General features: G+C 40.9%; 1 protein-coding gene across 4 annotated transcripts in view; it reads right to left on the bottom strand.

The window, feature by feature from the left end:
- The window catches only part of mcamb (melanoma cell adhesion molecule b), a 57,487-nt gene that overhangs the window by 15,029 nt on the left and 27,828 nt on the right, over positions 1-14,630 (bottom strand). For all 4 annotated transcript variants that reach the window (XM_021319256.2, XM_021319257.2, XM_012868085.3 and 1 more), the window contains exons 2-3: positions 481-605; positions 167-395 (exon numbers count right to left, since the gene is read on the bottom strand). In XM_021319256.2, the coding sequence (XP_021174931.2) occupies positions 167-395; positions 481-605 (354 nt within the window). The remainder of the gene's footprint in view (positions 1-166; positions 396-480; positions 606-14,630) is intronic.

The raw sequence follows: 14,630 nt of genomic DNA, 5'->3' as shown, positions 1-14,630 counted from the left end.
TCAGCACTCTGATGCCTCACTGCTGGATCCAAGCTTAAAAGACATCATATAAGGAAGTAACTGCAAACGCAGTTACTTCCTTATATGATGGAATTTGGTTAGATTTGCAGTTACTGCAAATCTTTATGTGTGTTAATCTCAGCAATCAGGCTGCAGTAAATCTTACTAAACACTCTCAGCCTTGTGCGTCCTTCCCCGGTCCCGTCAGTGAGGCTCCGGACGTGACAGACGAACTCCACCTCGTCGTGCAGCTGCACATCACTGATGGTCAGAACCCCACCGGCGGTTCCGTTGTTCTCCACTGCGATCCGATCGGTGTACGGAGTGTTTTTCACTACCCTCTTCTCCATGCTGTCCTGGTTGTAGATTAGGTGGCTTTTTCCTGAGGATATTACCTGCAGGTTCACACACATCAATGTGCACGTAAGGAAGCTTGTATCTCGCTCAGCGTGTCAATAGCAGTGGTTCGATGAAACTCACGTAGAACCACTGGACGATCATGCCGCCGCTGCCGTCGTCCGACGTGACCGTGCAGGGGATCCGAGCCGTGTCTCCGTGAAAAACCTGTACTTCCTCCTCCATTGTTACCTCCACAGCGGCCCTAGCTGAAGGAGAGAAGGGAAAAATGTTTGTAGTTTTTATGCCTGCATTCCCAAAGAGAGTTCGCATTAAATTTTTATTCTGTTTCCGAAGGACAAAAGGCCAAACAGTTTGTTAAATCTCTCTTTTTCGCTCACGGCTGCAGTTTTTACATCGGTCCACCACAATTGGACAATGTACAAGTTGTCCAGAAGACAGTGTTGGACATAGTAAAACTTAAAGCCCCAAGGTAAGATAAGGCAATGCAAGGCAAGACAAATTTATTTATATAGCACAATTCAGTACAAAGACAACGCAAAGTGCTTTACATGATTAAAATATAGCAAAATAAAACAGAATAAAAGCAAGTAGGAATAAAATTTAGATAGAAAAAAGAACAAAAAAGTGGTGATTCAGTTAACTAGAACAGTTGAAGGCAATCTTAACAAATGTGTTTTTAATCTTGATTTAAAGGAACTCAGGCTTTCCGCACTTTTACAATTTTCTGTAAGTTTGTTCCAGATAAGTGGAGCATAGGAACTAAATGCTGCTTCTCCATGTTTAGTTCTGGTTCTTGGTATGCAGAGTGGGCTGGAGCCAGAAGACCTGAGTGGTCTGGAGGGTTGATACACCAATAACAAGTCTGTGATGTATTTAGGTGCTAAGCCATTTAGGGATTTATAGAATAACAGAAGGATTTTAAAGTCTATTCTCTGAGATACAGGGAGCCAGTGTAAGGACTTTAGAACTGGTGTGATGTGCTCTACTTTCTTAGTCTTAGTGAGGACGCAGGCAGCAGCGTTCTGGATCAGCTGATCAGATACTGAAATGATATATACCCCAAATAGCCCCCGTTTAAGTCTTCTGGTGGGATTTCTTTGATATAAAAAGTGATTTTATTTGTATGGATTACATGTGTTTGATCATTTACATTGATCAAACGCGCTCTTCCTTCTCTTATCAGCACATATTTTAAATGAGCCACGCTGAAAACAATTTCAGAAATAAAAGACTTTAAAAAATGGGAAACAAAAAGTATTCAAAGTCAATGAAACTTGAAATTCAATGTATTTTGTTATGACTTTCTAGTATATACTAGCACAATGTAGGGCAAAATAAATGTATTGAAAGGATTTAATTTTTTGTTTTTCAACAAATAAAGACCAAAAAGTAAGGCTTGCATTTGTATCGAGCTCTTTTTGCTGGATACTTGGGAGAATCACCTTTTGCTGTAATTGCAATACTATGTTAGGGATAATGTCTCGACCAGCTAGAGACAAAACTTTTGCCTAATTCCCCTTTGCTCAACCAATAAACTTAGTCATATTACATGCAGAGTGTCTGCAAACATCTATTTTCTGATCTTGCCACAGATTATCACTTTAGATTCAGGTCTGAATTTGTACTGGTCCGATTTATTCGCAAAAATGCTTTGACTTAATGGATCCTGTTGAAGCTCTGGTTGCTTGTTTAGGTTCTGCTGTAAGAAATCCTCTGTCCAAGTCTCAAGAGTTTTGCACCATTTTAACTGCGCGGCGTTACATTTCTACATGTACAGACCTCAAGGAAGAAATAGGGTTGGGGGGAGTAATGGTCAGTAAAAAGAAGAAGAAGAGAGCTGCTATGACAGGAATGAGAAGCCCACCCATGTCCACATAAATGTGCCACATTCCAACATGGCACCCTCACACAGGAAGAAAGGCCTGATTTACAGGCAGCATAGTAGCACCACTGTTCCTTCATGATCTGTCTGTGAGGAACGAACGCTTTTCCCCTTCAGGGTCCCCTAAATTGACACATCCTTTTAGTCCATGGGGGGACCCTCAATTATACTTGGAGTTACATTGTTTGAGTAAATATGTAGGAGTTCAGGCTAGAGAAAAAGCCTGGACATCAAGCCTATAAATTGCTGCAATGAGCACAACAGAACTCTGTGGAAAGCACCTTATTGGACAAGAAAATGCCATTTTATGGTCGTCAAACTTGTCTTTTGTCTTTCCTAAAATTGCGTTTTTCTCTGCTTTTTCCTAAATTACCTGGTACAAATTGGACTAAAAGAGGAACTCAATTCCGAAAGAAATACTTTAGAAAACAAAACCAAAACCAGAAGTTCTTTTTTTTTTATCGAATGACAATATGAGCAGTTAGATCTATTGTACGTTTTCCTGTAATTATGTCAGTATGTGAAACACATTTATGCTTTACTTCTTTCCTGGACTAATTTTCTAATTTCGGCAGCAAAAAAAAAAAACACCCAGCATGAATTCCTCCCTCCTTCTGCATTAGCCCACCTGTCTCTCGCTCAGCTGTGTGTCGCTGTTTACTCTTGGCTAATGGAGCTGGATGGATGCTTTCCTGGTAAAGAAATCCAATTAGTTTCTACGACATAGACATTTCCTGGCCATTAACGATGGAAGAGCAACGCTCTGGACTGACTCGTCCAGGTCCCAACCCCCCCATCTATGAACTGCAGCACCTGCAAGAAAAACACTGCTGTTCCAAAACTCCCTCTTTATTACGTCTGACAGCTGCATCATCTTTCATTAAGAATTTGACCAGCATTTATGTCTATGAAGCACCCGTCAGAGGTGCTGCAGGGCCTAGGTTCAATTCCTGTTGCAATAAACACACGTTGGATAGCGTGTGTCAATCACTGTGACAGAAAAAGAGCTGAGCATCTTCCTTCTTGGCAGCAGCCTCTTCCTTTTCAAAAGCATCTATTATCTCCCTCGAAAGGACACTTTAAGTTCTGGATGGACTCTTATTGGATGTGGAGGCAAAACTACTCTCTGTTTTAAGCATCTGACAGCCGTATTTCTCAAATAATCAATAGATCAGAAGTTTAAATCGACCGGTGATGGGTCAGAAAATTAGAAATCCAATATTTTATCCAACCACTGAATGCACTATATCTAAGTGCAACAATGCTTTTTGGTAGGGCTGGACAATAATTCAATAAAAATATGTTTGGATCGACAGACGTATATCGATGATAGAAAAAAAGGGTCAACAAAAAGTTTGATAGAATAAAGTTTTCCTTCCTTTTAAATTCTAGCCTACAGTCATTACATCCTCCCAACCAATCATAAATGCAGACCCAGGAACGCTCCGCCCCCAAGCTCCGCCCCCTTCAAAGAGTTCAGAGAGCAAATGTTCTTTTTCATTTTTTAAATACTTGTAGTTTTGGTAAAAAGTTGGTTGAATAAAGGATTAAGTTTAAATTCAGTGTTTGCGTGTTCTGTATCTAAAACTAGGTCCCCAAGCAACAGCATAAAACGGCCAGGGCTGCACTCAAAATATATGTTTTGAATTTGTTGATAATTATCGATATCAATCAATATGATCAATATGCTTTTTTTTCTCTATATTATCCAACCCTACTTTTCAGTGTGGTGGTTGTTACTGCAAGAAAGTTAGCTATTTTCTATGTTAGCAAGGATAAAAAAAAAAAGCTTTATTTTCTGTAACATGTCCAGATGTGGAGAGCAAGAGAGGGCAACACTTCCAGCACTTCTTACTGAAGTGTCCTAGAATAAAAACTGATTGCTGGGCTTCTCCAGAGATTTATCAGAAGAATTGATGCTTTTGAATAGGGCAGGTTGGAAACAGATTGCTGGACGCCTTGCCTTGGAGCAGACGGTCATTCATAAGACCGCCCACCCTTAAGAAACTCTTAAGAAACTTCCAAAAAGGATATTTATTTTCTACAGGACAGCTGCTTCTTTTAAACAGAGAAGGAGACATCAAGACACAACTGAAAACTCAACTTAGTACATCAAAGTTGTGCTGTCTTATCTTTTTGAAGAGTTTGAAAACGAACCACGCTTTGTTTGAAAATAATAGGGAAGTCTGTTTAGCTGCAGAGCTGTGTAACACGGACTGCTCTCTCTCACACAAACCTACACACAGGGATGCAACCTCTGGTCCTTATATAAATAATTTATAGTTGCTCATAATTAAAGGTTTTGCGAGGGACTCCTGTATAGTTGCAATAAAAGCATCAATGACAATCACATAGCAACATAACAAATACGCTTTTTTGCTCAAATATTAAGCTGAACACAGCTTTTGCTTATTTTGAGAAATCTTGAAAAGAGCTGCGTTTTGATTTTGAGCACTACTACAGTAAATTTTGAGGTGCGCTAAAACATAATAAAAAGTTATTAAGCTGTAGTCTTCTGAAGGAGCAAATGAGAAGACTGGCTTGAGCACATTTAGACAGATGATGACCAGCTTTGCTTGACTTATCAGCCACACGCTTTGTTGGCATAAAGTTTAAATTCAGGAGTTCACTAGATGTGTGGCGGCTTGTTTATGAGGTAGAAAAGCCATCAGAAAGCCAATTAATTTTCTGGTAGCTTCCCATGACCCCAGATTCCTGCAACAGATGGTGTGGCTAACATAAAAGCTGTGGTTCAAATTTCACAAAACGGCTTTTGTCTATGGACCCCATCCAACTAATTGTCAAAGTTTAGTTAGTTTAGTGTGTGTTGAACAAATTTGTTTGGAACATGGCCAGGCCTTCCCTTGCAACTTTAATTCATCATAAATTTCCACCATTGGTTTTGAATGTTGAGAAAAACAAAACAATAAAGTACATAACCGAGATCAGCTTTAGCTAAAAATAGAAAAACAACATAATCCTTTAAGGCCAAAGGAATACTCCCAGAATACAGCAAAGAAATAATTATTTTGAACAAGGAGGGTTTTCTCAGCTTTTAGTGGGAGAAGTTAGAAATTAGGCTTGACAAGGTAATCTTTTTGCATTTCATGAATTCTACAAATGTTTGTAAAATAAAGTTTTCCAACATGTTAGGCGTGCGCTGAAAACAATGACGTTATGGATAAATCCCTGTGGTTGCATCAAGCTATAAAGAGGCTGGAAACAAGCAAATGTTGCATCCGGTCCTAATGGGCTGCAATGAAAAGGATGGACGAAAGATGAAAAAATGAGCTAAGGAGAATACCAGGAGCTCAGGGGGTTTCTGGAAAGTCATAATATCCTAATATTTTACAAGTTCACAAAAGAGATTCATTTCACAGCTATTTGATAACGGGACTGGTTGCATAATTTAAAGAACCAGAAAATGAGGTGCTATGAAAGATGAGCCATCTTAAAGCCAGCAGTGAGCGCGCTCCTTACAGAGGTGGAGCCAGACGGCAGAAGATAAGACAACCTCGACAGGAAGTAATTTCACAGACAGCTTGTTTCCAGACTGTTTCTTTCAGTGATAACAAAGCTCTGTATATTTCCTCACCTACAGCCATGGACATGTTAATCTTTTTTATTGCTTACTGGAGATCAGTTTAACGCGTTTCTATAACTTTTTAAATGCTTTTAAAAAGGCATTCATACCCAATATTTACATCGTCAAACCTTCTGCATTCACACCGGAAAACTTTTGGAGCCTAATAATAATAATAATAATAATAATAATAATAATAATAATAATAATAATAATAATAATAATAATAATAATAAATAATATATAAAACTGATATATAAAACAGTCCCTCCTTTGCTATGCAGCCCCTAAATAGTTCTGGTACAACCACCTTTAGAAGTGTCACATTATCTGTCAGTTTTTCTGAAAGGAAAGCTGCAGAAGCTGCAGCACCACTGAGTAGGAGGCATCTCACCATGAAGCCCAAGGAGTTCTCCAAACAAGTCAGGGTTAAAGTTGTTTAGAAGTACAAGTCAGGGTAGGGTTCAATAAAAAAATACATATCTAAATCATTGATATTCCTCCAGAGCACCATCAAATCCATTTTCTTCAAATGGAAAGCACATGGAACCACAACAGACTTGGCAAGAGAGAGCTGCCCACCAGAACTCAGACACCAGGCAAAGAGGGTGTTAATCAGAGAGGCTAAGGTAAAGGTAACCAAAGGTAACCCTGAAGGAGCTGCAGAGCTCCACAGCAGAGGGGGGGAGGGGGAATCTGTCCACAATCAGGCGTACGTACTCCATAGAGCTGGGCTTTATGGAAAAGTGGCCAGAAAAAAGTCCCTTACTTAGTAACACTAAGTGTTACTTAGTGTTAAAGTCAAGAAGACATGTCTTGAGTTTACCAAATGGCGTGTGAGCATCTCTCCAAATGTATGAAGGAAGGTGCTCTGGTCAGATGAGACTAAAATATAACTTTTCAGCCACCAAGGAAAACGTTACGTAGGGCACAAACCCAACCAATCCCATCATCACCAAGAACACCATCCCCACAGCGACCGGAACAAGTTTTGTGCGGAGCGGAGCGGGGGGGGTCTGCATCGACGCCGTCGGTGAAGTCGCTTCTCGTTTCAAAGTATCCATGTATTTTTGCCTGTTTTTCCCTGCCATTCACTATATGCGCGCGAGAAAGCAACAACAAAAAACCGCGTGTCAACGTCAAATAAACGCAAGCATATCGAGTTAGCAAGCATTTCAGTTTAAAGTTCTTCCAGCATCTAATATGTACGGTGGCCCTGAGGTGCAAAGCGCTACAACTTTAAGGAAAGCACCCCAACATTAATGAAAGCGCTACAACTTTAAGGAAAGCACCCCAACATTAATGAAAGCGCTACAACTTTAAGGAAAGCACCCCAACTTTAAGGAAAGCGCTACAACATTTAGGAAAGCGCTACAACAATAAGGAAAGCACTCCAACATTAACAAAAATATTACAACATTAACAAAAGCACTTCAACATTAACGAAAGCACTCCAACAATAACGAAAGCGCTGCAACATTTAGGAAAGCGCTACAACATTAACAAACCGGAAGAGGTACGTCCCAGTGGGAGACCTAAGAAATCGCTGATTGGACTACAGCTCGTTTTTACTTTTGAACCGAAAGTATTTCTGGCTTTACTGTGTTTTTTAAAAACATGAATGTTATCGGTGATCCAAACCGTAAGATGCAGTCTAAAACGCCACTTAGTCTGTTTATAAGTTTCGCTTTTATTCATTATGCTTTTTTTTTAACTACGTGCGCTGTGTTTCTGTACCTCAACGCTCTGGTCTGCTCCTCTCCCCTCGGACCCAGGGGCTTTTATCAGCGGCAGCCTTATCACTACGTTTAATGTCTCTCCACTCCTACCAAAATGTCCTAATTAAAATCAATAGGAGTGTCCGTAGCTGTGTTTCATGCTATTTTCTTTTTAACGACACAGAACCAGTGGCGCTTCGGTGGGCGTGCTGCCTTGGCTTGAATTCAGGTGCGCAAAATTACGTTACATATAATTTAGGTGTGCACTTTTAAGGGTCATTTCAACAAGCTTGTAACATCGGAGCTTCAGTTCAGACCCAATATTCATTCTCTTCCCTCTGAAGGAGCCCTATACAGTCTTTATTTATGCTTTTCCCCCACTGTTATCCCTCGCGCGCAGCGCACCAGGGTAAAATAGAGCAGCTGCGGATCATGCGTAAAGACGCAGCGTGAACGACGCAGCCCTGTATGCTTTAAGGGTTACAGCTTAGGGGAAAATGTTGGACCTTTTAGGCTTGATCAAACTCCGCCTCATTCACAAATGAGACCAACATGGATAGATTAATGATAAGCTGTAGTTTCATTATCAACTACGATAACATAAAATCTGTTTGGGGGGGGGGGGGGGGGGGGTCTTTACGCATGATCCGCAGCTGCTTTATTTTACCCTGGTGCGCTGCGCGCGAGGGATAACAGTGGGGGGAAATGCATAAATAAAGACTGTATAGGGCTCCTTTAGAGGGAAGAGAATGAATATTGGGTCTGAACTGAAGCTCCGATGTTACAAGCTTGTTGAAATGACCCTTAAAAGTGCACACCTAAATTATATGTAACGTAATTTTGCGCACCTGAATTCAAGCCAAGGCAGCACGCCCACCGAAGCGCCACTGGTTCTGTGTCGTTAAAAAGAAAATAGCATGAAACACAGCTACGGACTCTCCTATTGATTTTAATTAGGACATTTTGGTAGGAGTGGAGAGAGACATTAAACGTAGTGATAAGGCTGCCGCTGATAAAAGCCCCTGGGTCCGAGGGGAGGGAGGGGAGAGGAGCAGACCAGAGCGCTGATGCACAGAAACACAGCGCACGTAGTTAAAAAAAAAGCAGAATTAATAAAAACGATACTTATAAACAGACTAAGTGGCGTTTTAGACTGCATCTTATGGTTTGGATCACCGAGAACATTCATGTTTTTAAAAAACACAGTAAAGCCAGAAATACTTTCGGTTCAAAAGTAAAAACGAGCTGTAGTCCAATCAGCGATTTCTTAGGTCTCCCACTGGGACGTACCTCTTCCGGTTTGTTAATGTTGTAGCGCTTTCCTAAATGTTGCAGCGCTTTCCTAAATGTTGTAGCGCTTTTGTTATTGTTGGAGTGCTTTCGTTAATGTTGAAGTGCTTTTGTTAATGTTGTAATATTTTTGTTAATGTTGGAGTGCTTTCCTTATTGTTGTAGCGCTTTCATTAATGTTGGAGTGCTTTCCTTAAAGTTGTAGCGCTTTGCACCTCAGGGCCACCGTAAATATGACAGAAACAAGTTAGTTGGAACCACTGCCAAGTTAAACTTTGGTATTGAACATAAAATGGTAATGCTGCTCCCTGCTGTTACCTCAGAAATTGCCTGTTTTTGGTAGATTTTTTCCCCATAAAGAGAATTCCCTGTCAGTGGCAATAAGCTTTAATTTATTATTATTGCTATTTTTTGTTTTACATGTTTAAGTTGAGCTTTACACTAAATATGTGTTACAAATGTTACAACACTTTTGTTCATATGGCAGCAGAACATTAAAATAAAAGTGCTCTTTACACTACTTTTGAATTCATTCTTGGAGTTTGTAAATACAATGCGATTAATCGCGATTAATCGCGATTAATCAGTGCGATTAATCGCGATTAAATATTTTAATCGTTGCCCAGCCCTAATATATATATATATATATATATACATACATACAGTTTCTACGACATAGACATTTCCTGGCCATTAACGAGGGAAGAGCAACGCTCTGGACTGACTCGCCCAGGTCCCAACCCCCCATCTATGAACTGCAACACCTGCAAGAAAAATATTGCTCTTCCAAAACTTCCTCTTTATTACGTCTGACAGCTGCATCATCTTTGATTGGGCTTAACATGTCATGACATGGGATACGTGATCAATAACATTGCTTCAAAAAGCACATGAAAGATGTAAAATGATGAAGAAAGATAAAAAAAACAAAGAAATGTGAAAATAAAGACAAACTAAAGCCTTCTTGCGTGTGCGGCCATTTTTGGTGCAATGGAGATGGGTGCAAGTTTTTCCTCGTAGACGGGAATCCTGACCTCAACCACATCTGCCCCTCTTTTATAGCAGTCACTCAGCTAATCATATTAATAGCATGAATTCAGCTCACTCTGTCTTGTACTCTGTCACAAACACAAATATAGATAGCCGATTTATTATAAAGTGACTTTTCAAACTAATACGGCACATGAGTCGATCTGCATCTCAACACTCTGCACAATCATTTAAGCCTAAAGGGAACTGAAGCTGCAAACTTCAGAAGACGCAGCATATGTGTCCCTGCCAAAACCTTCGTCCAGGACCAGAAGAAAACAGAGAAACACCTCTGAGTGCTTTCCAGGCGCAGCAGTCATCTCTCTGACAGGCAGACTGATGAGATGAGGCGTGCGGAGCTCAAAGGATGGGATCTGTTTTGACTTTGTCCCTGTGATGGTTTCAATAACAGTCTGCCGTCAACCTGCCGTCCTCCTGCTCCGCTCCGCTCTGGCACAGAGCCCAGACCACAGATGGCCATCAGTGAGGCAGAGAGGAGGACGCTCACCTTCAGCACATTCACTGCCATTCACAGCACATTACTGTCCAGAGCTCTAATTGATTTAAAAAGCACCGAGGGCTCAGATGCCCAGTGAGGCTACACAATTACAGCAACAAAAACCTCTGAAAGTTCCTGCTATTTTTAAAAAGGTTTCTCTGGTTTGGCCAAACATGTTTCACTGGTCAGTTTTCATGTTTGTGTTTTCGTTTCCTGCCACTAGAGGGGCTGAAACAGTTATGTGCGGAAAACTGAAATGAACAAAGGTCTGAGAACTACTGTGATGTAAATAGAAAATGAAGGAAGGCGGAAATCACTACATTAACTTTAAACACAGGATATACATTCTGTGTCGTGTAATCTTCCTGTCATATCTCATGTTTGGCTTAAAATAACTGGAACAACTTGGAGAGGAGCTGATTTTCCACTATGATTTTTACTGGCTAAAGCAAGTAATCACACTGACGTACACATTTTACTGGATATGTAGATTTCATATTCTAATCCTTAACTTTTTAATAGGCTTTAATTGCTAGAGATTGCATTTGTTTCATCATTTGTCTTGACCATCAAATCCATGAACATTGACTCCTTCTCCCCTTTAAAAAAAATGTAATATCTTATTAATAACATCATAAGATGGAAGTTGTTTACTTTATTTAGATGTGGCAGATCTAAGCCATTATGACGCATCTTTAAACAAGAACTAAGCATCTGTTAAACCTTTTACTGAACAACCACAAGCAAAAAAACGCTTTCTTAGCTCTTCTCTCAGTTAAGGCGGCTCTTTGCTGCTGTAGTTTGCAAGTTAATTTTTTTGTTCTATTCGTTTTTCTTCTCCTTTTGTTTTATCTGTTGAAATGCGATTGCATATATGAGAATTTGTTTCAGCTGATGTGTGATTTGTTTGGTTATTGTAAGGTTTAGCAGAGACTGATTTATTATATATTTTTTGCATTTTTTTTGCTTTTTGGGAATGCCACTTTTCTTCTAAATAAAAAAAGAAATAGAAACAGCAGCAGAAGAAGACGCGGCATAGCGGGATATTCTTTGGCAGATTCCTTCATTTCTGTGGTTTTCACAGACAGTAATTAAACAGCTTATCTACAACCACTCACTTTCAAACCGTCTAACAGACTGCGACCAGTCCCGAGGAGTATCTTGCGCTTGATTTACAGAGTTTATTTCCAACACTGACTTAACCTCATTGCAAAAGCTTCAGGTTTTCTAAACATGAACTTGGGTGTTGTTCTGTCCGCTTCCCTGTCCCCGAAAAGCGCTAGCAGCACATGAGCAGATTCATTTCAGATTCGTAACGGTTCTTCAAGACTGCAGGGGAATAACATTTAACCATGAATAGCTCCTGGAAGAAAAAGGGCTAAATACTTTGGATCTCAACATACCTATGTTGTGTGCTGCTCTTTGTGTGCATTTCTGATAGAGAGGTCATGGCAATGCATTTTTTTCAAAAGGGCGTCATTCACCCAGCAATCATGCCTGTCATTTGGCAAACATTGCCAGCAACTCAGACTATCTCAGCCAGTAGGATGTCTGCAGGTAAAAACTCTCCCAAAAGCAAACAGAAATCAATAAACAGATGGAAATGTGAGAGATTTCAAGCCTAAATGTTTTGGAAAGTGCAAAACGTTTTGGTCCATATCAGCGTGCTCGGATCTGACCTGAACTACAGACCCGACTCAAGCAGTAAACACATCATTACACGGTGAGCCGGGGAGCACATGACTATCTTCCAAGTCTGCTGTGTCTCATTCACGTGTTTCCCCAAAAAAAAAAAAAAAAAAAACATTCAATGAATGAAAAGCTGATTTTTTCCCCCCGTCCTCCACTGCATGGAGCAGACATGAGCTCGTTTATACTAAAGACGGAGCGCGCCGTTCTGTTTGCATTACAGCGTCTTCATGTAATCAGTGCCTTCGGACACTAGGTTTGATTTTTACGTCGCTGCATTAATATTTACATAGCGCATATTTCCCTGCTTAGACTCTTATTCATGAAAAGAATCGCCTGATTGCAACTGCAAAAAAAAAAAAGAAGAGAAAAATAAAAAAGACTGAAGCTCCTCTGAATCAGACATGTTGGCAGTGAAGGTTATGTTGACGAGAAGCATAGTGATGCCTTTTTTTATGTGCCTGGGTGTAATGGGTCATGAACCAAGATTAAATTTCCATTATCCACTCATTATCTTGTCAAGTGACTGTGCAGCTGCCGCGCAAACACGAAGCCGGACAGCAGAATCACAATTACTGTCATCCTAAAAATAATGAGCCCTGCGTTACACTGGATCACAGATAAAATCTCCGTGTTTATTCTCCTGGTAGTCTGGGTTTGAATGCAGAATCCATGCCCCTATATGCTGATTTAATGAAATGGCGACGCTGTGACATGGTTTTTTAGCCCTGTCACATCGAAGAATAACAACAGCCTCGCACGCTTGTTTGGTTACACGATAGAGCAAACTTACAGTACACTGACCCGGCTGGGCATCAGAAATAGCAGCCAGGACATGAGAGAGAGGGAGCATGGGAAAACAGTGGCTCCGTCGGGCTGTGGTTTATACGGACGTACAGTAAATAAGTCTGACAGCAGTAGGAAGAGTGAAGACTGGCTCGCGAGGGTAAAGATATGGATCTACTGGAGGATGAAACATCTCTCAGTGCCGTCGCTGGATTTCTCCTTTTATTTATTAGAAAACCATTAATTTTAGACGATTTTCATCTGCACAAGACATTAGGCTTGACGCTTCTCTTGTCCTCCACTCTGCCTCTTTTCCAATGGTTTGAAGCATTCACTGCATAATAACCTTTGAGAGGCAGATTCAATTACTGAACTAAATTAAAGACGACGCAGCGTCAAAACGATGAGCTCTGAAAGACTTGGTTGCCTTCCACAGCCAAATTTCCACGGTTCTCAGTTATTTTTTGCCCGCTTTTAAATAGTGTATAAATCTTTACTGTGAATTTATTACGGAACGATCAAAAACCAAAGACGTGAATGAAGTTCCTGTGGACGGGCAGAAGGACAGACAGAGGTTCTCATGCAAAATTAGGGGACGAAAATAAAAAAGCAAGGCAAAGGGTCCAGGCACAAATCAGATAAAACAATTAAAATCATCTTCATTTGTCACTGCAGCACACATTCCAGCGAAATTTGTCCACAGGCCATCCTTTTTGGAGCACTTTGCTGCCACAGTAGGGTCTTGCTCAGTGACCCAGAGTGGCAGTCTGTGGGATTTCAACTTGGGAACTTGGAGCCTGCCCTAACCATTAGGCCGGCACTCCCAACAAAACTAAACCATGACACTAGCGCCGCCGTGGCTTAGGCTTTTTAAATTTAAAAACATACATTTCCCTACACAAATGTAATTCTTCTCAATGAAAAGACTGACGACCTGTCCAGGATGGACCACGGCTCTCACCTAGGGATGCATGGATGGATGGATGGATGGATGGATGGATGGATGGATGGATGGATGGATAAATGCATGGATGGATGGATGGATGGATGGATGGATGGATGGATGGATGGATGGATGGATGGATGGATAAATGCATGGATGGATGGATGGATGGATGGATAAATGCATGGATGGATGGATGGATGGATGGATGGATGCATGGATTAATGGATGGATGGATGCATGGATTGAGGGATGGATGGATGGATGGATGGATGGATGGATGGATGGATGGATGGATGGATGGATGGATGGATGGATGGATGGATGGATGGATGGATGGATGGATGGATGGAACAAACATTTAGACAAGAAAAGAAATAATCCATATTTTATTCCCATGCTTGTCCAGTCCTGGGACATACTTGAATCACCTTTTCCGCCCTGTGTGAGAACCCCGACTTTGAAATAAGTATAAAAGACAAAAGTCAACTTCCTTCTTGAAAGCAAAGTTGAATGAATTAGGGATGGCTCAATACATTTGCACATCTGGATATCTCTGAGATATCAGCTCTCCTTCAGGTCTGGAAGTTGACACAGACAGAGTTTACTTCGAGAAACCAGAGCTGCAGCCGGTCAGCGGTCCATCTCAACGCCATCTTTTGCGCGGCGGTCCCACCCAGCCACCCACTTCTAAACAGGGAAGAGGAATGTAATGAGAAACTCTTGAAGACACAAACACTGCGGTCCTTGTCACATGTTCATCAATCACATCCGTGCAGCACCCTGAGGCCTTTTGACACGCATGCACAGACACGCATGTCTCACATAAGATTTAGAGCTCAGACGCCTCT

This window comes from Fundulus heteroclitus, chromosome 18 (assembly GCF_011125445.2).
Source record: "Fundulus heteroclitus isolate FHET01 chromosome 18, MU-UCD_Fhet_4.1, whole genome shotgun sequence".
Classification (NCBI taxonomy): Eukaryota; Metazoa; Chordata; class Actinopteri; order Cyprinodontiformes; family Fundulidae; genus Fundulus; species Fundulus heteroclitus.
This window is presented reverse-complemented; position numbering and strand designations above follow the sequence as displayed.